Consider the following 26,338-nt stretch of genomic DNA (forward strand, 5'->3'; position numbering starts at 1 on the left):
GTTGGCTCCCTTATCTCATCTGCATTCTCTTAATCAGTTGCTGTCAACTCACCCTTGTGATCCCATTTCATTTCATCCCAGCTCTCTCTTCCCTTTGTGGCTCCCACTGCCCTTCTCATCTAGCTCGGCTACCATCTGATCATCCTGCCAGTATGAATCTTCAGGCCACCTGATCAAATCTTGCCTCATGGCTAACTGAGCCTCAGAACTCTAAATGAGGATACAACCCCCATGCCTTGTCCCCCTAAATCACAGTTAGCAGCTATGCTAAGTCTTGCAGTCCCCTCCCATTAGTCAATGAGGTGAGTGATAGGCGCTGTGAGCAAATCAGACGCTACAAAACGAGGTGTAGGGAGCACCTCTACTTCCCCAGGCTGTTACCCTATAAACGCTATGCAGCAGTTATGACAAGTGGTTCACGTCAAATGGCAAATTTGGTCCTAAAGAGCACATTTACTAATTTGATTATTTTGTTAACAAGCCATGATGGGGAAAGTCCTAATGAAGTCACTGCTTTTTAGCCTTAACATTAATCTTTTTGGCAGTTGTTTTTAAATGAGATTAGATTTTTCACTCTTACAAATCCTGCTCTGTTCAACTTTCTTACTTGTTCGTTTCTCTGTTTTATTTATATCACATTACTTATTTGTTAAATTGTTTTTTACACCTAAAAATGATTAAAAAAAAATAGGACTGATGGAGACTGAAAGTAGACCTTGAAGCTGGTGCTTTCATTCTGTCCTTGCAGTCAACAAACTGTATTTCGTGATTGTAATTTTTTTTTTTTTTTTTTTTTACCCACAGCCATATCTAGCACTGAATCCTCTAAGATTATCTCTTTCTTAGGTCTTCTGATCTGCAATGTCAGACCTATCAAGGTAGTGACAACCCTATCAAAGACTTGGTGCTCGTCTATTGATTGTCCTAGTCTTTCTTACACCTTTAAGCCATCAAGACCTGTCACCTGTCCATCTCTGTTTGATTCTGTCTTCCCACCATCTTTTGCATTATAGCAATGTTGTCTGAAATGTCACAAGGGCTTTGTGAGAACTTTGATTAAATGATGGGCAGCTCATAAACCTTTAATGGAAGTTTTTGCTTTGTGAATTTTTAGTAAAGTTTAACAGCAAGCAATGTGCTGACGTTTAATGCTTTGAAGCATATATTCTCTCATGTTAAGTTTTCTCTGATTACAACTTTTCTTTTACTTTTTCTAAGGGTGTTACCAAGTTGACAGCATACATACCAGATGCTCTTTGGTACAACTACGAAACGGTAAGCATCTCCCCTTGTTGCTAAGGCTAGTGCACTAGTAAAATCAACAGCATAGTTGTAAGTAGTTAAATGTTGAAAAAAATGAATACAAAAATTACAAACAAAAAATTACCTCATTGTCAGATTTTACATTCCTTAAAATTTTTAAACCTGATTAGCCACTTGCCCGAAACTTAATATCCATTTTTAAAGAATACTTGAAATAGGAGGTTTGACTGTTAAGCAGTGCTTTCTCTACCTCATGTCTAATGTCATATAGGCCACTGCAACCCTATGAGGGTAAGCAGGTACAGAAAATGAGACAAGACGTTATACAATCTGTAAAGAGACTGGCTTTGTTTCAGTGCATGCATTGATACAACGGCGATAGGAGCATGCCACAAAATAAACATTAGGCACTTATCGGACATTTATTATTCTATTCAGGAATCCGAACTGACTGCTCGCACATTTCCATGTTTAATTTTCCACAAAAACGCATAATAAATAATTTTTGGTTGTGTTTCTACCATATATTACAGTTTTGATCATACATTTATAAAACGTAAATCCCTCAAATCAACTATGTAAAAACTAACAACAATTTTTTTTTTTTTTCTAAAGCACTTTTTAGTACTTTAAGATCTTAGGTGATTCTTTAATCCAGTAATGACAAATTGAGTCATTACTGTAGTTTAGTTTAATGCCACATTTAGACATTTGTTTCTAAAATAAAATTAAAAAAAAAAAATGTTGCAAAGCAAGTATGTTTGTAACTAATGGGAAAATAGATATTTCTGTTGTATGGTTATATCCTGACACAATTCCTTTACGTTTGACGTAAAAGAAAACTGTGTCAGAGTCTACACTCTACTGACAATTTAGGAAGATTGAACCTCATAAAAAGACTGTCGATGTAATTATGTACTGATGTACTGATGTATTGCAAACCATTACCAATTAGCTCATCAGTACTTTGTTAAATTATTAACACTAAAAAAAAAAAAAAAAAGCAATACATGAAAGTCGTAGCCTCCAGTTCTTTGTTTGCGACAAAGAGAAGTACGATAGGGCAGAGTGAGAGTACGGACAAAGACAGAGTGAAAGAGGGGACACACCAGTGAGGGGTCGGACTATCTCCCTGACAGAGAGATAAAAGAGATGCCGAGTTCCTTCGGGACCTTATTTGGGCACTACAGTTGCGATGTAAAGCACCCTCTGATCAGATGTACGATTAGATTGGATGTATTGCTGCTGGCCCCTTGTTACTCTTGGTCCCCTATGATTATCTTGGTAGGAGCATGGAAGCATGCAGGTGTATTGATGTGTTGGAAGTCACCATGAAAAACAAGTTAAAGAGAAAAAATAAACGATGCAAGCAAAGTTAAATAAAAGGAAAGCGTTAAGGTAAAAAAAGGACAATTAAAGGAAAGAAAAGGAAAAAACTCAACGAGATGAGAAGAGGTAATGGGGTGAAACATCTGAAGAGAAGTAGATAGATAAAAGTATTGGCAACCAAACCTAAGGATAAAAGCAGAAGACAAGGCTGGAAAAGACCTCCTTAAGGCAGACAATGAGGGAGAGATAAGTTCGGAAATTGCTTATAGCCGCTTCACTAACTCTAGCCCACACACACACGCCCATACTGTACTCTATTAAATCTCTTTCTCAATGTAGTTTGTTTTCCTCTTTTGCACACACACACACACACATACAGTACATAAGGAAGTATGTGCAGAGGCAGAGATGTAAGATGTAAAGAAATATGTTAGAAGCATGCTTGAAGTGCAGGTCAGGCTGGCAGTTTTGAAAAATGTACTAATTATTGACTATCACAGGGCCTGTCATATATTTCATAATTGTTTCAGCCCTGAATACCACTTTAAGACAGCATAGTGAAAACATAAATAATAAAAGAACTCAGAGAGCCTCCACCTCCTCCAAGCTTCAAATATCATATTTTCCAGATATTGGCAGTTATTTAGATCAATGATCCTGATCATGGTTCCATGATCGTTCACACTTAAAAGGCTTGTCAGAACTTTTTAGCATGTGGCTGCACTGCAGAAAGTAAAACGGAACTTTTGACTAGAACATGTAATGTGCAAAGTCACCCGCAGGAGTTGTTGTAGAATTAGTTCAATTAACTGATGATAGGGATTTTGGGGATTTTTCAAACTCATCCAGAATCAGGATATTGTTCCAGATCCATCCCCAAAATTGAATGGAATCTTTATTGGGTGTAAGGCCTTTAGTTAAAATGTTGTCTTAATTTGTTCAGTACTTTTGACATAACCCTGCTAACAGATAGATGAAAAAATAAATGCTGGTGAAATATGACTTCCTTGGCAGAGATAATCATGCTATTTACAATACATTTACTCTCTTTATATTTAAATAAAGATGGAACAACTGACAATCCGGAAAACTAGTGTTCAAATGGACCTACCGGGAGACACGATGGGTTTGCACATTAGGGGTGGTGCAATCCTGCCCACTCAGAGACCTGATGTCACCACCACCTACAGGTGCGTGACAACAAGTGCACACAATTCCAAACGCACTAACAACTAAATCCTGCAAGCAATCAATCTATTTTCATTTGGATGAACAAAATTCATAACCAGCAAAATGTATTAATAGTTTTAATGCTTGTGTAAATTTTTCTAGTCGACGTCACCCGATGGGTTTGATCGTTGCTCTCGATGACAATAACCAGGCAGCTGGGGAGCTCTTCTGGGATGATGGGGACTCACGAGGTACAGTTGCATGCCTAATTACAGGCTTTGTGCATGCGTGTGTTTCAACAAGTCTACGTAACTGTTGAGTTTAAACCTAACTTAATTCTGTACTAATTGAAATTCCTCCATCTTTTGCACAGGGACTGTTGAGAACGGCAACTTCCTTCACTACCAGTTCTCAGCTATTTATGTAAGTTAGCCCCATAAGGTGTTAAACCTTCTTAAATCCTGATGCAGAAAAACATCCTACTATATCAGAGTTCAATACCACTGGAGATGTTTTATTTCGCAGTTTGACCAAAACCAAACAGGATTAATCAATGTTTAGCTGGTAAAGCTGTGCTGGATCAAGTACCACATGTTATGGCTGCAGATCTCTAAACATGTTTAATGTATGTTCCTCATTTTCTCGCCCTTTTATTAGCATTACTCAAGGGTGGAGGCTTTATGACAGAAAATCCATCAGCAGAGCTTCTTGACTGATAAATAGAGGCTTTCCTATAGCTTCTGAGACAGACTTTCCTTTGTGTATTTAATGTAATGTGAGGCTGTAGGGAATTCATGGACATGTCCTTTTGGTTTTCACCATCAAAACAGTGTATTATCAATACGAACAATCCCTTTGCATGCTTATTTCAATCATTATCTGTACTGTGAATTGTAAATCTGTTCTCTTGTAGGGAATACTGACTATGCGTGTGACTAATGCTGGCTACAGGGATCCAAACAATCTTCACTTTGAAAACATTACGATCCTTGGTGTACCTCACACTCCTACATCTGTGTCCGTAACCCAAGTTAACAGTGAAAGTGGTTTAAACTCCACCAACACAATACCAGCCGGAAACATTGAACACGATCGAGCTAAAAAGGTAACAACACTTAAACACAGCATTATGTACAATTAAATGATGCATTAATTCAAGGGAATTTGAAGGCAAAAAACCCTCTCTGATACAAAAGGTGGAAAATCCAAAATCTTTTAATACAACAGTGGTTCCAAAATGTCTTCTGATGCACCTCTCTTTGAAGAATTAAACATTTCCAGGGCCCCCCCCATTGTGAAAAAAAGGAAAAGAAAAGAAGAAAAAAAAAAATCTACAAGCTGTATAAACATTTTTACCTATATTGAAAAAAGTTATTTATCTGGCTATTCTTCTTCAAAACTCCTAAATAAGACACATATTTTAGAACAGTATTGATAATATTCTTTAATCAGAATGCTTTATTTGCCATGTACAGTTTAGAACATTACTAGGAATTTGACTTGGTAGTTGCAGCGAAAGAATACACGCCAACACACCCCGGAGCAGCCATTTGCGGCGCCTGCATATTTAGGTGAAAAAGGGATCAACAACAGGAGGAGAACTAAGGGGAAAACGGCCAGTTTGAGACTGGTTTCCCTAAACAGAGAAGGCAGTGTAAAACCAGGAGATAACCGCCTCCGCAAACAAATTTAAGCAGGACACAGTCAAAGAACACCAGACAAGGCACATGGGCTGGGGGAGGGGGTCGGGTGGGAAGAAGAACAGGATTCCAGCCATTTAGGGACATTGGCGTGCTGCCGATGGGCGCTGCTACCACGCCTCCATGTAGCACGGATGGGATGGGGGGCAGGAAGATGGCCGACGAAGGCATTTGAAATTGAAAACCTGTAGCTGCGCTACTGACAACAGCAAAGAACACAAGACAAGGCACAGCAGCAGGGAGAGATAAGGGCAGAAGGGAGGGAGAAACAGAGAGTGCGACTGCCTTCGTCGAGAAGCAGAAGAAGCAAAGAAATAATATATTTTCTAGTTTTCCGGCTCAAGATTTGGCAAGAGCGTAGTAGTGCTCCACCATACCCCGTATTGACTTCTCCTCCCCAGTTTGGGAACCACTGGATTAGATGATTGATGCAGGATGGTTATATAAATAAAATATGTACAGTGTCATGGGGTTTTGTTAAGTTTCATAGCTTTATTTTGGGTCTCATTTAGTGTGAGTTTGTTCTGTTTTTCGTGTCGATGCTTTTGCCAAGTGTTGATTCCAGGGCTACATAGGGTTGTTGATCATAAGAAGCATTTGAAAAATAATACTCTCAGTAGAGAAAAGTACCACTACCAGGGCTAAATGTATTGTTAAACCAACAGCTCACCATGTCCTTCTGGAGTGTGACAAATGTGGGCCTAGAATGATGCTCATAATTCCATGGAGTATAGTGTATAGTCTCAAAGAGATCTATGTTACATAAACAACTGTATATGACTTAATTTCTACATGGATTGCACAATTCATACATTTTATAAACTTAATAATTCCCTCAGCTTTAAATGTGCTTAACTTTGAGTCATTTTTTTTTCTGTACTTTTATTTATTTTTCCCACTTACACAAATGTATCTTGTCGGATTGGCAACCTGTCCCTTTGCACATTTCCAATTCTTTCCCTCTAAATATAAACATTTTGTGTCTGCCTGTACTGCATGATGAGATTTATACAATAGAGTCAATGAAGCTTAACGTCAAAGAGATTCACTGTGAAAAAGCAGATGCTAGCCCTGAAGTAAATACTCTTATCAGATGGAAGTTGCAGAGTTAAAGGGACTCTTGGAGATTTGGTGTGATAATGACTCATTAGACAAAGTAACATCTGCCTTATAATTACTCAGTTTTAAGCCCTCACGTTTTCTCTGTTTTGCATGTTTGCTTGATAGCAACAAAACTTTGAGACAAAGTGTTGTCCTTAGAATTGCAACCACAATACAGTCCAACTATTTCATAGTGCCAACACTTCATCATACACAGGTCCTGTTTTTGCGCAACCTCAATTTGACCCTCGGCGAGACATATTTGGTGGAGTGGAAAGTGCTGCCAGAAGATTACCATCGTTTTGACTGCTATCCAGAGAACAATGCAGATGAAGCTAAATGCACAGCCAGAGGGTGCATCTGGAAAGTGAGTGTTGTCTATATAAACATAATAATACACTTCCTTTTCCAAAAAATAACTGCTTCTTTTTGTTTGGCATAGACAAGTGAAATTGCACGTGTTCCTTGGTGCTTCTATCCAGAAGACTATGGTTACAGAGTAACCACAATCCGGGAAACCATGGCAGGCATCACACTTGATATTAGTCGCAATAAAAAGTACAGGAGTAGTGCTTATCCAGGTTCACCAAACATCGACACCCTCCGTGTCGAGGTTTACTATCACAGCAGTGACATGTTGCAGTTCAAGGTTTGTGTTCACACTTTTAATCCATTTATGATTTGTTAAGCCCACACACACACACGCACGCACACACACACACACACACACACTGATAATGTCTTCATATTCAGATCTGGGACCCAGCCACTGAGCGATATGAAGTCCCTGTTCCACTGTCAGTACCTGATGCTCCTGAGACAGATGAGAACAAGAGGCTATACAAGGTGGTAGTCACCAACAATCCATTTGGCATCCAAGTCATCAGGAAAAGCACAGGGACAAAGATGTGAGTATTTCCAGTTGGAAAGAATACGGCTGGAGGTGTAGGTTCAAATCCAGCCAAGTATGTTGAACATTGCCAGATTTGGCCCCAGAGGCCTTTGCATTTAGCTGTTTCTGGTCCAAAGTCTTTCAAATTAAATAAATGTAACTCTTGGTAATCAAGATGCAACTATTCATTGGGTTATCAAGAAACATTTTGGTAAATGTCTTCTTAATAGGTTAAAGCAACAAAGGGGAAAAGGGGGGGCAACACAGTAGTTTAACGGTTAATAATTAGGTCTAAAATTAGGTCTAAAAGCAAAACGGCAAGAAGATGATTGCATAGCTTGAGTTGAAAAAGGTTCTGTGTGGAGTTTTCATGTTCGCTCTGTGGTGTCCAGAAAACGAGGTGGGCTTCATTGATAATTGGAGATCCTTCTCGGGAAAACCGAACCTGATAGGAAGAGATGGAATCCACCCTACTTTGGAGGGAGCATCTCTACTCTCAGAAAACATGGCACAGTCACTGTTATGACATCTCATGAATGAGACCATGTTACAGAGGGGGAGTCCTCCACGCCCCTCTGCGCTTGCCTTAGGACAGTTTCCCTCCCATTGCTATTATGATAGCTGTGTTCATCGCCATGACAACTGTTGTGATGGTGATGAATATTATTTTATGGAGACGGTGTCTGTCCCCCGACCCAAATTTCACAATGATTTTAACATAAAATCAAATAAAAGAACTATCAATTATAAAAATCTGAAAAAAATTAAAATCTCAAATCTAGAAACACCAAAACATAAAACCATTTAATGTGCTCTATTAAATATTAGATCACTGAGATCCAAATCTCTACTAGTAAATGACCTTATCTCAAAAAATAACTTTGATTTATTCTGTTTAACTGAAACATGGCTGTATCAAGATGAATATGTTAGTTTAAATGAAGCCACTCCTCCCAGTCATTTAAATACTCATATGCCACGAGACATAGGCCATGGAGGTGGTGTAGCAGCTATTTATCATTCCTCTCTCCTAATCTATCCTAAACCAAAGGCCAGTTACACTTCCTATGAAAGCCTGGTTCTAAATTTATCTCATACCGAATCAAAAACCTGCCAGCCAGTCTTATTTGCGATAATTTACCGTCCTCCAGGCCCTTATTCTGAATTTCTATCAGAATTCTCTGAGTTTATATCAAACTTAGTCCTCAGTTCTGATAAAATACTGATAGTAGGAGATTTTAATATCCATGTTGACAAAGATAGTGATAGCCTATGAGCTCAGCCTTTATGTCCCTAATAGACTCAGTTGGCTTTTTTCAAACTATTAATGAAGCTACTCATCGTTTAAATCATACTCTTGATCTTGTTCTAACATATGGCCTTGATATTAATGAACTAAAAGTCTACCCTGAAAATCCTCTGCTATCAGATCACTTTTTAATATCTTTTAACATTATCCTAGAGGATCTCGCACTGTGCAATAAAATAGTTACGAGTAGAAATCTGTCCAATAGTGCTGTGGCTAAATTTAAAGAGGCCATTCCTGCTGCCTTAAACCCAGTGCACCATCCAATAAATAACTAAACTATTAATTATAACCCCTCTCAACTGGATCTGCTTGTCGATAGCTCTGCTAGTCTACTAAAATCCACCTTGGACTCAATTGTCCCATTGAGGGAAAAAACTATTAAACGTCGGAGGAAAGCTACGTGGTTTAGCTCTGAAACTCGCACACTCAAACAAACAACCCGTAAATTAGAGAGAATGTGGCGCTCCAATAAAACAGAGGAGTCACGAATACTCTGGCAAGAAAGCCATAGTAAATACATGACAGCCTTACGACATACTCGATCTACATACTACTCCTCACTAATTGAAGAAAATAAAAATAATCCGAGGTACCTTTTCAGCACTGTAGCCAGGCTAACACAAAGTCAGAGCTCTATTGAGCCCATGATTCCTCTAGCCCTCAGCTGAGAGGACTTTATGACATTTTTTAACGATAAAATTAATAAGATTAGAGATAAAATTAGCCACTCCCTGCCTTCACCTGGGCCTGCTGTACCATTAAATGTAAATAGGCCTAACCTAAACTGTTTCACACATATAGGACTTCAGGAACTTAACTCTATCATTTCATCCTCTAAACCATCGACCTGCCTTTCAGATCCGATCCCAACTAAGCTGTTTAAAGAAGTTGTTCCCCTGGTCTGCCCATCTTTGTTGGAGACAATAAATATATCCCTATCAATAGGCTACGTGCCACAGTCCTTTAAAGTAGCTGTAATCAAACCCCTTCTCAAAAAACCTACTCTTGATTCCAGCACTTTAGCAAACTACAGGCCTATATCTAATCTTCCTTTTATTTCAAAGATTCTTGAGAAAGTTGTGGCGGCTCAGCTCTGTGACTTCCTTCAAAACAACAACCTGTTCGAGGACTTCCAGTCAGGTTTTAGAGCTCAACACAGCACAGAGACTGCTTTAGTTAAAGTAACTAATGATCTACTCTGGGCTTCAGATGAAGGACGACTCTCAGTGCTGGTTTTATTAGATCTTAGTGCAGCTTTTGACACTATAGATCACTATATTCTACTAGAGAAATTAGAGGAATTACTTGGAATCACAGGGACTGCCCTAAACTGGTTTAAGTCCTACCTATCTGATAGGTACCAGTTTGTACACGTGAATAATAGGTCTTCTGTGTACACTAAAGTAAGCTACGGGGTTCCTCAGCGCTCTGTGCTAGGTATATATGCATATGTGTGTATCCATAAAATGAAGAGTCCGTCCTTAAGACTGCTCTACTGTAAAGTGTCTTGAGATACCATTGGTTATGATTTGGCGCTATACAAATAAAAGATTGATTGATTGATTGATTGATTGTGCAGGTTTAATCTTGCTGCTCCAGCTTCGCCCAACCAACAAAACATACTGTAACCTGCTTTTTTGGGATGGAAGTTGAAGTTGCTTTTGGTCAGAGGTGCTAAGAGTACTAAAATATCCTACTCAAATAGAAGTACTGTTAATTGATTGAAATTGTTCTCAAGTACAAGTACAAGTAAGTCATACATAAAATACTCTAGTACAAGTAAAAAGTAGCTCAATTACATAGTTTTCAAAGTAAAAGTTACTAGTTACTTTTACCACCCCCACATTTACTTTTGGTAATAAATCTTGCCACGGTTCCCTTGTGTATAGTAAACTTAATTTATTTTCCACAAAGTCATCTGAAAAAAATAGTTTGTCAAAAATGTAAAATTTAAAAAAAAAAATAAAATAACACAAATTAAATTAAAAATTAAAAAAAAGAATCTCAGATTTTAAGTATAGCTAAATTAATTAATAAAACAGTGCCATGCCAAATATGGCATGTGGATACCAACAAAAGTAAAAATCCCAACCTGAACCGAAGAAAGTGGCTGGACATTGATTAGCAATAACAAACTCCTACTACAATGTTCATTTCTCATTTTAAAACCAAAAATAATTTGTAATTAATGCATGGCACGGGCGGTTTGACTGTCTTCATGTGATCAGACGTCTGCCCTGGGGGCTGTTACCGCTCGATAAGCATGTCTGCACTACAGGAGTTTCCATATCCCATAGTGAGACATCTCACAAAATATTATGAAATAGAACTTTAGGTTATGTATATAACCCCAGTTCTATGAGTAATATAAGTGCGATGTCTCACCAGACTACCCTTCTTGCTCGAACAAGGCGAAGAGGTGCTTATTTTGAAGAGTGCTCGTCTGTCCGTGTCCTCCTTTTATAGGAGGTGGGTAACTCCCTAGCGGACTGACGCGCTTCACCGGCCAATCAGGATTGGCAGATTGAAATAATGCTTCTGAGGAATGCAGACAGAGGATTCATCCCATAGCGAGACATCTCACTCATATTACTCAAAGTTTGTTTTTAAAAAGTTACCATTTTGTCCTTTCACTTGTGAAAATGATTATTATTATTTCTCACAGCTGGGATTCTTCAGTGCCTGGTTTCACCTTCTCTGATTTGTTCATCCAAATCTCAACAAAGCTTTCATCTGAGTTTGTATATGGCTTTGGAGAGACAGAACATCCAACTTATAAACACGATCTTAACTTTCACACCTGGGGTATGTTTTCCAAAGACCAGCCTCCAGGTGTAAGTATTAACACAACAATGTGCTTTAATATTCTTTGTAGTTAACCCCTATTTTGTTGATTTTCTTGATTTTTACTGTACGTTATGCATGCATGTTATTTTCTATCAATGAAATTTTAAATGAAATCAAAGGTAAAATTGCTTCACTCTTCCTTCAATCAACTAAGTTATATATGTCAATCAAATGTACATTATGATATACTGTAAATAGCCATAAAATCTTAACTACAATATCTATAGACTTAATCTTCTTAATGTCAGGTCTATGAGATATTTATTCTGTATTTATGTGAAGGGTTTTGTGTGCAAAGTTCTGAATTTAAAAGTTTATTTTATGCTAATGTCTTACAAAGCTACTCTACATTTTCTCTTCACTTCTCATAAGAAGTTAAGCAAAACAACTACAATTTTAAGAAGATGCTTACCGGTTCTCCCTTGTTGTGACTGAATAAGCCAGAACTAATTTGTTTCATTCCTTCACCAAAGTCCCGTGTGTCACAAGAACATGCAAACACTTTACACATCTAAGCAGAGCTGACAGAGAGTGTCAGTCCTCAGAGCCATATGATTACGGTTAAACACTATTCTTTGTAGAAGTGAAAGTAGCTGATGGAGTGTAACATTCCCACGAGTTTTGATCTCTGAATGGTGACGTCTGAAATGAGGCAGATTTTCTGTCCCCCGCCACCTTTCTGTCTGTTCCCCTTAACCCCCGTCTGTCCATTCTAATCTTCATCTAAACCATACAGTTGTCATGAAATCCTTTTCAGCAACAACAGGCCAAACACAACATATGAATTGTTACTTAAGCAAGAAAAAACATTTTAGTGTAAACTGAGCAGAACAAAACTTTACAAGTCACTGAATATTTTTTCACTTTACATTTTTCTTAAAAAGGAAATGGGTAAATAGGGAACCAAAACCCAACAACAGCATATACTACACAAACGAAAACAATACAATTGAGAACATTTTAAATAGGGTCTGTGACAGGAGTATTCAACTCTAGTCCTCGAGGGCCGGATTCCTGACACTTTTAGATGTGCCCCTGCTCCAACACACCTGAATCAAACGAATGACTCGTTTTCATGCTTATGCAGACCTTGATAACAACACATTAGTTTCAATCAGATGTGTTGGAGCAGAGACACATCTAAAAAGTCTCAGGAATCCAACCCTCAAGGAGTGGAGTTGAATACCCCTGGTCTATGGGGATTTTTATTTTTTTATTTTTTTGCCAGACTGCAAAAACAAAAAGTTAAAAAATGTCCCTTTCATACAACAATAAGCTTCCATTCAGTACACCTATGCAAGTATAAGTTAAAAAAATGTATTTCAGATAGAAAACCAATGAATGTCATATTTATTAATATTGTAAACTGATGTAATATGTTTATTTTAGTGGTAGATACATTTCTATAACAATGACTTACTTGGAATTGGCATATATAATGATGTATATAGTATTATTACTGTATGTACTGTTTATTGGTGCAGTTGATTTATTGTATATTGAATATTATATCCATTCATTATGTATAAAAATCAACAGTAATATTGTAATGAATTATACAGCGATAAGGTGGTGGGACTTAGAATTTTTTTTATTTCTTCCTGCATCTTTTCAAATTGATCTTGTTTTTATGTATTCTTCTGTTTTAATCTTTATTTGAAACAAATAAATACAATTTTAAATCAGATATTACATTATCCATTACAAAAGAGGGAAGAAAAACTGCTGGACAGTGATTTTTGCTAGACTTTATGTAGCAACTGTTCATTTCTGTGAGACAAATTACCTATATAAATACAAAAGAAACATGCCAACAAAACATTTAAATTGGAACAGTTTTAACCAAGTTCCTTTCATTATTTGTGCTCCAGTACAAAATGAATTGCTACGGTGTTCATCCATTCTACATGGGCCTTGAGAACACTGCCGACGCTCACGGTGTGCTCCTGCTTAACAGCAATGCCATGGGTAAGACGACGTGGATGAATGTGCACATGGTAGCACATGTAAAAAAATTTTTTTTCTTTTTTAAAGTTTCATAGAGTGCTTATGCAATTCATGACATTTGACTTGCATATGTTATGTTATGTGCGTGTTAACTGCATCATTCCCAGATGTGACATTCCAACCTACACCTGCTTTAACCTATCGAACTCTGGGAGGCATCTTGGATTTCTATATAGTACTGGGACCCACTCCTGAGATGGTGGTACAGGAATACACTGCAGTAAGTCTTGCTGCTAATTTGCACACGTTTGTGTGCACCTGTGTGTGTGTGTGTGTGTGTGTGTCTTGTGCTAGCTTGGCCCTGGGCTGCTGTTGATGGACTGCAGCAGCTGGTAGTTCCTTGCATCATTGCACTCTCTCATTTAGCTGGTCTAAACACACATACACACATACTTCCAGACAATCAAACAAACACTTTATAGATGCTGTCCTGTTTTTCTACTAAAAAACACCCTTTTCACTGTGCTGAAGTGTTTTAACTTTGTTTCTTTTCTTATTAACAGCTCATAGGGCGGCCAGTTTTACCTGCATATTGGTCCCTCGGGTTTCAACTTTGTCGCTATGGTTATGCCAACGACTCAGAAATTGAAAGTCTATATAAAGACATGAGAAAGGCTGGCATTCCTTATGTAAGTGAATTTCTTTTAACAATTGTATGACATTGTTTTAGAAAAGGTTGGTGCAAATCAAAATGTAATTACTTTTTTAAAGGTATACATAGATACATATGTGTTTTTCAGCGTTACAGGATGTGAAGGTTAGTGCCTATACATATGTTCTTTCAATTTCTTTGCTGCTTTGGCTTGATTGCATTCAGTCAACTCTTCTGCACAAAGAATCAATTTATCGTTTTCATCTGAACAAAAGCAACCTGAAAGCTTCTTCTGTCCAGAGTAGGATGGAAAAGACAGTAACATGCACTTAGTAGAAAGAAAAAAAAGACTGAGCCCACCCCAACAGTAATGGACTATGTTTCACAATTGTATTTGTCAAAGCTGGACAATGTTTAAACTAAATTAGATTACATTTGTTATTGAGATCAAGCAAAATAGAGTTACTGACTTTGTAGATTCAAACAAATATAATCAATTTATCTAAACCAACTGGACACCTCACTACTTCACAGAAAAGATAAAATCATATCAATGCTGACATATTTACACGATACAGGCACTTTTATAAATATACAATATGCATTTTAACACATTTGTTTTGAATAGTTATATATGTATATATATATATATATATATATATATATATAAAACGTTTGACCAACAATAATAAGAAAAAGAGCCCTATTACTTAATGTCATATCCCTAACATGAAAAAAAAAGAAGAAGATTAAACAGAAATAAATTAAAAGCTGTATAATCAGTCAGGACTGGCTAACCCTAAATTTTTACATACTTACTGTAAATATTTCATATTCCAATAGTCACGTTTAAATGAAAAATGTTTTTATTTAGGTAAATACCCTTTGATCAGAAAACCATAACGTACATATTTAATGGCTGAAACCAATTGCAGGGATGATACAAATACATCAAAATACCCAAGTGTTTTCATGTTTTTAACAAAAACCTGACTGGTTTGAAAAAAAAGCCTCATGTAATTGGTCATTAATAGTCATGCTTGCATTGTGTAAAACGTATGTCCCCTGTTTGTGAGCTTTGCCTGGTGTTTCTTTCCTGCAGGATGTGCAGTACGCAGACATTGATTACATGGAGCGGCAGCTGAACTTTGTCCTGAGCCCAAAATTTCAAAGACTTCCCGCCCTTGTTGACAGCATGAGAGAGGAGGGCATGAGGTTCATCTTCATACTGGTACACATTATATTCTCATTCATGCAGTCTTATACACATGTACAGCTGCCCAGTGATCAATGATTTATGGTATATCAAAGTTCCTGAAAAGATATTTGATTAAAGCTACATTTACTAAACCACAGGGTGCTCTGTGCATTCTTAGTACCTGATAGTTGTTTGCATTCAATTTCAGGATCCAGCCATCTCTGGCAATGAGACTCGTTCCTACCCTGCTTTCGATAGGGGTATAGAAGCAGATGTGTTCATCAAATGGCCAAAGAACCTTTCAGATGACATTGTGTGGGGAAAGGTAAGGACAGTTCAAACATTCGACATATTCTTTGGCCAAGAATGTTTGAAGGAAGAGCGTAAATGTAAATACACAAGATTAGGCACTTAGCGGTCCTATTCCAACTGCAAAAAACAAAGAACAGAATAACAATAAGGCTAGCGCCACGAGCACAATTTTCACAAGAAAATTGTGTATTTTGTCCTGGGCTTTAAAGTCATGCTTACAATCATTTCATATCCAACAAATTTCAAAACGGTCTTTTCCCTTAATTTGTGAAACTAGTACTGAATGGGGCTTCAGTTTCTAATCAATATATTTTAGTAATAAATGAAGAGACTAGAGCGGCATCTGGTATAGGTAATAGAGAAACCTTTTCAACTTTACGACATACTTGCTTTGCAACAAGTTCTCCAGAAGAATTTATCTCTCTTTCAAGAAAAGCTAGGGCCGGATCCAGTTCATCTTTGGAAGACAAAGTTTTCTTTCTGTTGTGTCTTTCGACTTTCAACTAGTGCTAAGAGCTGGAGGCATTTGGTTATCTTCTTTTTTTGTCCAGGTTTGGCCTGATTTTCCCAATGTAACTGTGGATGAGTCATTGGACTGGGAAACCCAAGTAGAGGTCTGATACTTTCCCTATAGATCTTACAAATTCACAGAAACTCATGCTTCCAGTAGAACATGTTAGCTAATGGGGATTGTTTCCCATTTTATTTCTAGATCTACAGGTCATACACAGCATTCCCAGATTTCTTCCGTGAAAGAACAGCCGCATGGTGGCTGAAGGAAATTAAAGACTTTTATGAAAATACCACCTTTGATGGACTATGGATTGTGAGTTTTTCAAAGGAAACAGGGAATTAAATGGATATTTTTGGTTTGACAACTTAAATTTTAGCCATTTATTTACTTCTTGAAGATTAATCCATTTATCACTTATCATTTGTCCTTGCCTGTAAGGACATGAACGAACCTGCCAGTTTTGTCCATGGCACAGTTGGAGGAGATTGTCTTGGAAATGAACTTCTGGAGTTTCCCCCTTATATGCCTCGTAAGAAACACCAATGTTATGTTTTATTCATGTTTATGTATTATTTAACTAAATTACAGTATATGTATGTCTGTCATAATACAAATGCATTTTTCCATCCCAAAGCATTGGAGTCCAAACATATGGGCTTGAAACATAAGACTCTATGCATGAACAGCGAGCAGATTCTAAGTAATGGGAAAGCAGTTAGACACTATGACGTCCATAGCCTCTATGGCTGGTCCCATTCCAAGCCTACTTATGAGTGAGTGATATAAATTAATGCTTGAATGCCAATTCGTACACGTATCAAATGTCTTTAAAGTTGTGTGTAGTGATTTAATGCCCACTTTACTTTTAATAAAAAAAAAAGAAAAAAACTTTTCAAAAGAAAAATCATCCTTACTTTACTAAACAAATATTTAACTTTGAAAACTGAGAACCAGTGATTGCTTTACTATGCTTTTCAGTGATAAAAAATGTAGTTCCAAAATGTATTTACAGTATGTACTACTTGTATGTATGTGTGCGAGTTATTCCTGTGTTTACGACAATACTGAAAGTTTGTTATTTTTTCCTTACAGCGCCTTGCTGAATGTGACAGGTAAAAGAGGGATTGTGGTTACAAGGTCGACCTACCCCTCCAGTGGAAAATGGGTTGGTCATTGGCTAGGTGACAACGCTGCTAGCTGGGACCAACTATTCAAATCTATTATAGGTTAGTAACCCAGATAAATATTAGGCAAATAGTCCTTGTTCATGTACATAAAAGTATACTATTTAATTTAAATGTTCACCTGCACTATTCATCACTGAACTATTATTATCATTATTATTATTATTATTATTATATTATTATTATTGTTATATTATTTTATTTAGTTTTGCACATATTAGTCTTTAACGACTGTTTATATTTTTTTCTAATTAACTGTTATTATTTAATGTTTACATTGTCAGAGAGAGCACAGTTCACCAAGTCAAATTCCTCGTGTGTATAACATACATTACATGGCCATTAAAGTTGGTTGTGATTCTGATTAAAAAGTAACTAAACCCCAAAATCTGCTGAATACACAAGTAATTGGGTATTAGGTAGTGCTGTTGCTTGATTGTTAGTCCAACTTTTGACATTTTATTAAAAGTATTTAAATTTTGCGTATTTACTTGTCAGAGTCACTGCCCTCTATGGGTTGAAGGCCGGCTATTACAATTGAATTTTGCTATTGACAGACAGATTATTGGGTGTCTGTCTCTGCTTGTGTGCAGACGTGCGTTCACTACTCGTCGCTGTGTGCGAGTCTTCCTGATTTATGCATGTGCGTGAGGTGGTGTTCCGGGGTAGCCTGACTGGGCGTGTTTTAGCTGCTTCAGGAGTAATGCCCATAATCAAAGCATTTTTTAATGGCAGTGGCTATCCGTATAGTTGCCGTATCAATATACCAACATTCTATCTGTATGCAGCGCCCCTATTTGGCCAGTTTAGGTCACGTGATGGTTCAGTCATTGGTCAGTTTAGATCGCGTGACTAAGACTAAACCTTACCCTAAACAAAGTCATATCCCTAACTTTAAAAATTGTTGCGATATATGGTTATAACCTAACTCTAAAACGATATGTATAACCGTACCAATAGCACCAGGGGTTGCCCGTACGTCAACCGTACAAATAGACTCTTTTTAATTTCCCCCTAGTGTCAGGTCAGCAGAAAGCAGGGGGTTTAGTTACGCTTTGTTATTTTTTGTCTTAGGCCATGTTTTCAAACTTAATGATCCAACAATTTCAATCACATTAGAACCCATGTCCTAACCTTTTTTTTTTTCTTTATTGTAAAGGAATGATGGAGTTCAGTCTCTTTGGCATTCCCTATGTAAGTATATTTGATCTCAGTACAGACAAAATGCAGTCAAAGTGCCCTTGTCCTCTAAATAAATTGCAGCTGCTTGAGTGATGCTATTCTGTTTGCTTCAACCTCTCACAAAAGGACATCTTGAAATACAAAGCGAGGCACGTCATTGCCAAACTCATTGCTAAACTCAACCAACCAAAAGGCCACAGACTTGTCTGCACATTTTTTACGCTTTGTCTTTTAATTCCACCAAAATGTATGTTTTCTTAAGACAGTAACCCTGACTTCCAACATTGCACTCTATGTTAACACCAGCTCTTTTAATGACATTGTTTTTTCACGTCTTGTCTGTCTTCACACACGTACATTTAGATGTATCTTATTCATCACTTTCTTTGCAGACTGGTGCAGACATTTGCGGGTTCTTTAATCCAGCCGAGTACGAGATGTGTCTTCGCTGGATGCAGCTGGGTGCTTTCTATCCATATTCACGCAACCACAATGGCAAGGGAAATCCTGTGAGTGATGGTTTAGGTTGTAAAACCAAACTGCAGCTTGCAAATATTTGTTTCTGCATATTTTATGCGAGGTTCATAAACTATGCCGTTTTTACCACAGCCATGTTCACTAAACTTAACTCTATACTGTGGAGAGAAAAAGAGATAGAGACAGTAAATGTGTTTTACCCCAACATATAAAAATGTGTAGGAAGAGAGCGCTACCCTTTCATATAATTTCATTTTCAGACAGAATTCAGGTTCTCTCCAGTTCAAGGTTCTATGTTAATCTATATACTAAACTTGAATTATTCATCTAATCCCATGCTTGAATAACTGAGTCAATTCATGAAGTTTTTCCTAAAATTTGTCTTAACTGTAAACATTACAATCCATAATTATTTTCTTTTTTTTATTTCCTGCAAATCTCTTTCTCAATCTGTGTCTGAATTACATAAACACCCTGACAAACACACAGAAAGATAGACCTGATCAGTGGTCTAGCGTCGATGGCATTCATCCAAGCTCTGACCTTTAAGAGTGTTGGAACACATCCGAGAAATCCAATAATGCCCATCCGGAGATCGATCCCACCGGGTGAAATTTCTTTACACCAGTCTGCAAAACATAGTTGTGTGTGTGAGTGTGTGTCTGTCTGTGTCTGAAAGAAGGACTGCTTGAACTTTTTTTTTCTTTTTTTTTAAGAAACATGGAGTGTTATGATTGAATTCTCAAAGTGATTTGGCTCAACAGTATCTAAGTTCCAATGCACATTTACATTCATCTCATGATTCATCATCGTTGAAAAATGTCTTGTAAAGGGGTGTTTAAACATGGGCAAACTAGTTAAAAAGCACAAAAGCCCAGCGCCAACAAAGGTGGTGGAAAAAAAAGTTTATGAATAAAATGTACGTGACAAGGAAATTGAAAGAGTATTTTTATACAGTGGTGTGAAAAAGTGTTTGCCCCCTTCCTAATTTCTTACTTTTTTGTTTTCCACACTTAAATGTTTCAGATCAAACAAATTTAAACAGTCAAAGATAACACAAGTCAAGACAAAATGCAGTTTGTAAATTAAGGGTTTTATTAATGAGTAAAAAAAAAAAAATCATGAGCTACACGGCCCGGTGTGAAAAAGTGTTTTCCCCCTAAACCTAATAACTGGTTGGGCCACCCTTAGCAGCAAATGCTGCAATCAAGCATTTGCGATAACTTTCAATGAGTGTTTTACAATGCTGTGGAGGAATTTTGGCCCACTCGTCTGTGCAGAATTGTTGTAATTCAGCTACATTAGAGGGTTTTTGAGCATGAACCACATTTTTAAGGTCATGCCACAGCATCTCAATAGTCAGGACTTTGACTAGGTCACTCCAAAGTCTTCATTTTGTTTTCCTTCAGCCATTCAGAGGTGACTTGCTGGTGTTTTTTGGATCATTGTCCTGCTGTAGAACCCGACTGTGCTTCAGCTTGAGTTCACAAACAGATGGCCGGACATTCTACTTCAGGATTTTTTGGTAGGCAGCTGAAATCATGCTTCCATTTATCACAGCATGTTTTCCAGGTCCTGAAGCAGCAAAACAGCCCCATAGCATCACACTGCCACCCCCACATTTTACTGTTGGGATGATGTTCTTTTTCTGAAATGTGGTGTTACGTAATGGGACACAGACCTTCCAAAAAGTTCAACTTTTGTCTCGTCAGTCCACAGAATGTTTTTCCAAAAGTATTGGGGATCATCAAGATGTTTTCTGGCAAAAATTTGTCTTCACTTTCTTTTTGCTTAGCAATGGTTTTTGTCTTGGAACTCTGCCATGCAGGCCATTCTTGCCCAGTCTCTTTTATATGGTGGAGTCATGAACACTGACCTTAACTGAGGCAAGTGATGCCTGCAGTTCTTTAGATGTTGTTGTGGGGTTTTTGTCACCTCTTGAATGAGTCGTCGGTGCACTCTTGGGGTAATTTTGGTTGGCCGGCCACTGCTGGGAAAGTTCACCACTGTTCCGTGTTTTTGCCATTTTCGGATAATGGCTGTCACTGTGGTTTGCAGGAGTCCCAAAGCTTTAGAAATGGCTTTATCACCTTTTCCTGACTGATAGATTTCAATTACTTTTCTCATTTGTTCCTGAATGGATCTTGGCATGATGTCTATAGCTTTTGAGAATTTTTGGTTTACTTCACTTTGTCAGGTTGGGCCTATTTAAGTGATTTCTAGATTGAGAACAGGTGTGCAGTAATCAGGCCAGGGTGTGGCTACAGAAATTGAACGTAGGTGTGATCAACCACAGTTTTGTTTTAACAGGAGCTGGTGGGAAAACACTTTTTCACACAGGGCCATGTAGCTTTGGATTTTTTTCAAAAACCCTTCATTTGAAAACCGTATTTTGTGTTGACTTGTGTTATCTATGTTTAAATTTGTGGGATGATCTGAAACATTTAAATGGGGAATACATGCAAAAAAGTAAGAAATCAGGAAGGGTGCAAGCACTTTTTCACAAAACTGTGTATGTGTGTATATATATATATAAAGTTAGCCCATAGAAAGTAGAAAGGATATTCAAATGTATCTTTGGGCAAAATAAAATGGTGGTTTAGAAGGTTACACATTTAGGATACTACTTATGTTTGTTTTTGGTGTGCTTCAGTAGCAGGAACAGGTTCATGCTAATGAGGGTCGCGTTACGTAACCCTCCTTGATTTCTGACCCGCCCATTAACTCCGTACCACTGAAATTGGAAATACAGTTTTTGAAGCCTTGCTCTACAATGAAATTATAAATGGTTGAATGGCTTCGCACATGTGTTAAAGAATACATATTTGACCCATTTATTGTGTTTAGAAGAAAATGTCAGAATTTGCTTTACTCGGTCTTTCAAGAGTAACTAAATCCCCTGATTTTTGCTGACCTGCCACGAGGGGGAAATTCAAAGAATGTTTTGATTATAGGCGGGGTTCCTGGAGCAGTTAAGACACGCCCAGTCTGTACTATAAAATCTCCAATAAACAATATATTATACGCTAACTACCTACTAATACTCAATATAACCCTCTATTTACAATTATCTCAATCTAACATACCCACCATGATGCAGAGTCCTCAGGTGCTAGTTCTTATAGGAGGGGTGGGGCCAATAGTAACACATGATGGTCCAATGATGTCACAATTTTGTTCTCAGCCAAGAACAAAATTAAAGTGTAATAGCAGGATTTCAACTCAGAGGGCAGTTTTTGACTGTTTTATATGTGTTTTTGTTTGTTTGTAAGGTTTTTATGGACCCCGAGTCTGAAATATCTAACTTTGACTAAAATGTTGAGTTGGATCAATAAACAGCACTTGATACCAAATACATTTGTAATCAGCAGGCTTTAGGGTTTAGTTCCTCTTTAAAGAAGTGGTTTAAAAGAGTATTTCAAGAGTATTTTTTTTTTAAAATGTATTTTAACTTTTGAGAAAAGGATGGTGATATATTATTAGTTTGTCAATCTTTATTCTATAACTAAGCACCTCATCCTCTGGTTCAAAAACACATTTACACATAGCCACCAAAATAAAGCAAATTAATGAACTTCTCATTTGGCAAAAAAAACAGTCAAAGGTCTTTAGTGTAAAAAGTCCTTTTCTCTCAGCCAGCCGTGCAGCACTCCCACTCATCAGACAGTCAGTAACTGTACCCTCCAGTCTGTTTAACGAGGCATTCGATAACAAAACATTAACACCACAACCCAGACTGGAGGGTAACCCAATGTCAAAGGCAGCACCGAGAGGAGGAGGAGGAGAGTTTTTGCAGAGTCATTCTCAGAGTTCTGTCTCTCCATGTGTGTCTTATTTGCCTTCAGACAACTTTCAGTGGTGACCTCAAGATAATTCCACTGCACCAGCAATATTCAGCAGTGTCCACTGTTATATCACAACAAAATTAATTAAACAAGATATATTCTCCACCAAGCCAGCAGTCATATTGGAGGCAACATATTATTGTTCCTCTAAATATTATTTTCATTTTCTGAGGCTCGCTTTGCAATGCAAAGCATAAATTCAAGACATTATTAGACTGCACGAAAGAAGAGATTTCAGACAGATACATGAAGAAAGATGGAGAAAGAAAAAAGTGAGAAAGGCCGAACCCAGCCAGATAACCTCTCTTTACCCACCCTTAAACTTCAGCATGTCAGCGTGTGTAGCACACACATGCCTGTGTGTTTGTGTCACAGAGCCTTTGGCCACAAAAACTGGGATCATAAATTGGTTGGATTCATGAGATAGACCTTCTCTCGCCTCCGTACTCTTTTCCTTAATTAATTTTTTCATTTGTTTTCCACAAATAAAATAATGTTTGTAGGCAGCATCCAACGGCATTGGAGCTGTTTTGTCAAACATTATTTACTTATATTAAAGCAGAACTAAGTAACTTTTTCACCTTAATAAATTATTCTCATAGTCCCTGTGAGGGTAAAACAAGTCTTTAAGGGGGGATTGGGGGGTCTGTCATCTCCCCCGTTGTTTCTGGCCAGAAAACCGCATTTGCAACTTTCCTTGCCTCTGACCCGGTGGCAGACGTACTGCTTTACGGCAGCCCAATACAAAATGATGCTAGATTATGACCAGCCCCGTGGCTGCACATGGTTGTCTACAAATTCACTTTTCTCAAACTTAAATCATGACGAAGCCAGCAAAAAGAAAAGGCAGAGAAGACCTTTGTCTGAGGAACGGAGCATCTCCATGCAGTGACAGCTCAGCAGCAACACACAGCAATCACACACACTGTCGCCGCGGCGCCGCAACCCAGCGCTCCATCAGGCAGCACACACACAAATATCCATCCATCCATTTTCAGAGCCGCTTTGTCAGCACATTTCCACACTCCCGTATTACTTCCACATCATTCATTTATTTTACTTGTCTCTCTTTCTCATACTGTTCACATGGTGACATGGGACTATATGTGTGAAAGCACCCTTAATGTTACTGTTGTATTAGGATTTTTCAGTGATTGGTTGCTACTGTCTTGGCAGAACAAAGCATGTTTCTCTGGGGTGGGGCAGGCGGCGGGGGGTGCGGAGTCATTATGTCACTGTCATAGAAAAGGGACCTTTGGGGGAGCGCTAAACGCAAGTTACTTAGTTATGCTTTAAATATCTCTGATACCCCAACTATGTTCCTATGTAAACAATCAAACCAAGTACATTGATTCACTGGAGTAAAAACTTCAGACATCTTTTATTCATAGTAATATTTGTCAATTGATTCCTTAATTCATTCCAAATGTTTTTTTTTTTGTCTGACAGAGACAAGACCCTGTTTCTTGGGATACCACCTTTGCCAACATATCGCGCGACGTCCTGAACATTCGTTACACCCTCCTACCGTACCTGTACACCCTGATGTTTGAAGCTCATACTAAAGGAAACACGGTGATCAGACCCCTCTTACACGAGTAAGCACACTCGCAACTCACTCCTGGAGGAGCATTTTCTGTTGTCATTACTAATACTTTAAGCTCTTTATCCAAATATGTACACAATATCAGCCTAACTAATGTAATCTTTTAACTGCAAATGCAGCAAGAAGCTTCATTTTGTAGCACAATATTTTGTAACGCCATTTCATCAATGGACTAACCCCAACCTGTCACAGTCTAATCACCACTCATGTCAAATGACTTTTTAAAATAGGAACTTTCACCATTCCAAGATGGAAACTATCAAACAAAAGGACACAGTATCCCATGAGGGTAACAGACTAGATTCATTTGTTACTTGGAAGTATGCCAACACTATTGTTTGAGTAAATTGTGTTGTTAAAAAGGCTTTTACTTCCAGTGAAGCTATGCAGATGCTGTATAAAATATACATTTTGAATTCTGTGTGTACGTATATTTGCAGGTTTGTGCACGACAAAGTCACATGGGATATTTACAAACAGTTCCTTTGGGGACCAGCCCTGCTCATTAGCCCGGCCCTTGACAAGGTAAATACTTGCTATTAAGTTATTCACATGCAGAAGTGTAAAAAGTACTGATTTATCCTACTGAAGTGGAAGTACTCTTATTGATTGTAATTGTACTCAAGTACAAGTAAGTCATACATTAAATACTCAAGTACAAGAAAAAAGTAGCTCAATGAAATAGTACTCAAAGAAAAGTTACGAATTACTTTCACTCTCCGCGTTTAGTTTTGGTAATAAATCTTCCCACGGTTCCTTTACGTACAGTAAACAGAAAGAAAAGACCAAATCTAGTACAATTGGGACTTAAGTTATTTTACACAAAGGCATTTGTATAAAATAAAAGATTTGTCAAAATGTACAAATCCTTTTTTTTTTAATAAATTAACACTCATAAATTCAATTCAAAATAAAACAATTCTCATGCAGGCTCTAAGTATAGCTACATTATGAACTCAAACTGAGAAAATACCCAGCATTCAATGCTGTTTTGGTGCCGTGCATTATGTTTAATCTGATTGGTCTGCTATAATGTGATGCATTTTATTATTGTCTGGTCATTTCATTTGTTGTAGTTTTGCAACGTTGATCATTTAAAAAAATAATTTACTCAGTTACGGTTGGGTCTAGAAATGTAATTACTTTGCTTCGTTAATTAAAGTAAAATTACTGATTTACAAATATACAAGTACCCATAAAAGCAACTCAAATAGAGTAACGTGAGTACTTGTAATCCATTATTGTGTACACGTATGAATTAAAACAAAATACACCCAATTGGGGTTTATCTCAAAGATAAAAAATGTAAATTAGTATAAATTAATCATTACTTACTAGAAGAAAAATAAATAGATGTGACACTAAACAAATTATCAATAGGATTATTAATGGGTTTGTCATTTTTAGTAAGGTTTTTTTGTGAATTTGTAAAAAACAAATGTGAATTTGTAAAAGAAACAAATGTGAATTTGTAAAAAAAAAAAAAAAAAAACATTTTGGTTTCAAAATCATTTTTGACAGTCAATTTGTTTATCCTTTATGTGTAGATGATTTATTGTATGGTTCTGTTAACAGGGAGCCAGAAGCGTAAATGCATATGTTCCAAATGCTCGCTGGTATGACATGCACACGGTAAGTTCTGGTCTCTGATACATACATTGGTGCATATATTTTCATGCTTGGCAGCAGAATATATTTCCATGTAAAAAAAAAAACAGACTAAAAATAAATTACGTTCTCTGAGACAATAATAAAAACATTGTGGGTTTTGCAAATATGTATGTTTCGGCTTTAAAAACTGAATATATAA

General features: G+C 37.4%; 1 protein-coding gene across 3 annotated transcripts in view; it reads left to right on the forward strand.

The window, feature by feature from the left end:
- Positions 1 to 26,338, forward strand: part of si (sucrase-isomaltase) — a 70,830-nt gene that overhangs the window by 33,852 nt on the left and 10,640 nt on the right. For all 3 annotated transcript variants that reach the window (XM_028464280.1, XM_028464282.1, XM_028464279.1), the window contains 24 exons: positions 1,219 to 1,275; positions 3,658 to 3,782; positions 3,925 to 4,013; positions 4,136 to 4,185; positions 4,676 to 4,867; positions 6,781 to 6,930; positions 7,006 to 7,212; positions 7,317 to 7,471; positions 11,430 to 11,598; positions 13,483 to 13,579; positions 13,726 to 13,838; positions 14,122 to 14,247; positions 15,313 to 15,441; positions 15,617 to 15,733; positions 16,272 to 16,334; positions 16,433 to 16,546; positions 16,673 to 16,763; positions 16,869 to 17,007; positions 17,327 to 17,460; positions 18,578 to 18,612; positions 18,993 to 19,109; positions 24,372 to 24,520; positions 24,969 to 25,053; positions 26,104 to 26,160. In XM_028464280.1, the coding sequence (XP_028320081.1) occupies positions 1,219 to 1,275; positions 3,658 to 3,782; positions 3,925 to 4,013; positions 4,136 to 4,185; positions 4,676 to 4,867; positions 6,781 to 6,930; positions 7,006 to 7,212; positions 7,317 to 7,471; positions 11,430 to 11,598; positions 13,483 to 13,579; positions 13,726 to 13,838; positions 14,122 to 14,247; positions 15,313 to 15,441; positions 15,617 to 15,733; positions 16,272 to 16,334; positions 16,433 to 16,546; positions 16,673 to 16,763; positions 16,869 to 17,007; positions 17,327 to 17,460; positions 18,578 to 18,612; positions 18,993 to 19,109; positions 24,372 to 24,520; positions 24,969 to 25,053; positions 26,104 to 26,160 (2,760 nt within the window). The remainder of the gene's footprint in view (positions 1 to 1,218; positions 1,276 to 3,657; positions 3,783 to 3,924; positions 4,014 to 4,135; positions 4,186 to 4,675; positions 4,868 to 6,780; positions 6,931 to 7,005; positions 7,213 to 7,316; positions 7,472 to 11,429; positions 11,599 to 13,482; positions 13,580 to 13,725; positions 13,839 to 14,121; positions 14,248 to 15,312; positions 15,442 to 15,616; positions 15,734 to 16,271; positions 16,335 to 16,432; positions 16,547 to 16,672; positions 16,764 to 16,868; positions 17,008 to 17,326; positions 17,461 to 18,577; positions 18,613 to 18,992; positions 19,110 to 24,371; positions 24,521 to 24,968; positions 25,054 to 26,103; positions 26,161 to 26,338) is intronic.

The sequence above is a fragment of the Gouania willdenowi genome, chromosome 13 (assembly GCF_900634775.1).
Source record: "Gouania willdenowi chromosome 13, fGouWil2.1, whole genome shotgun sequence".
NCBI lineage: Eukaryota > Metazoa > Chordata > Actinopteri > Blenniiformes > Gobiesocidae > Gouania > Gouania willdenowi.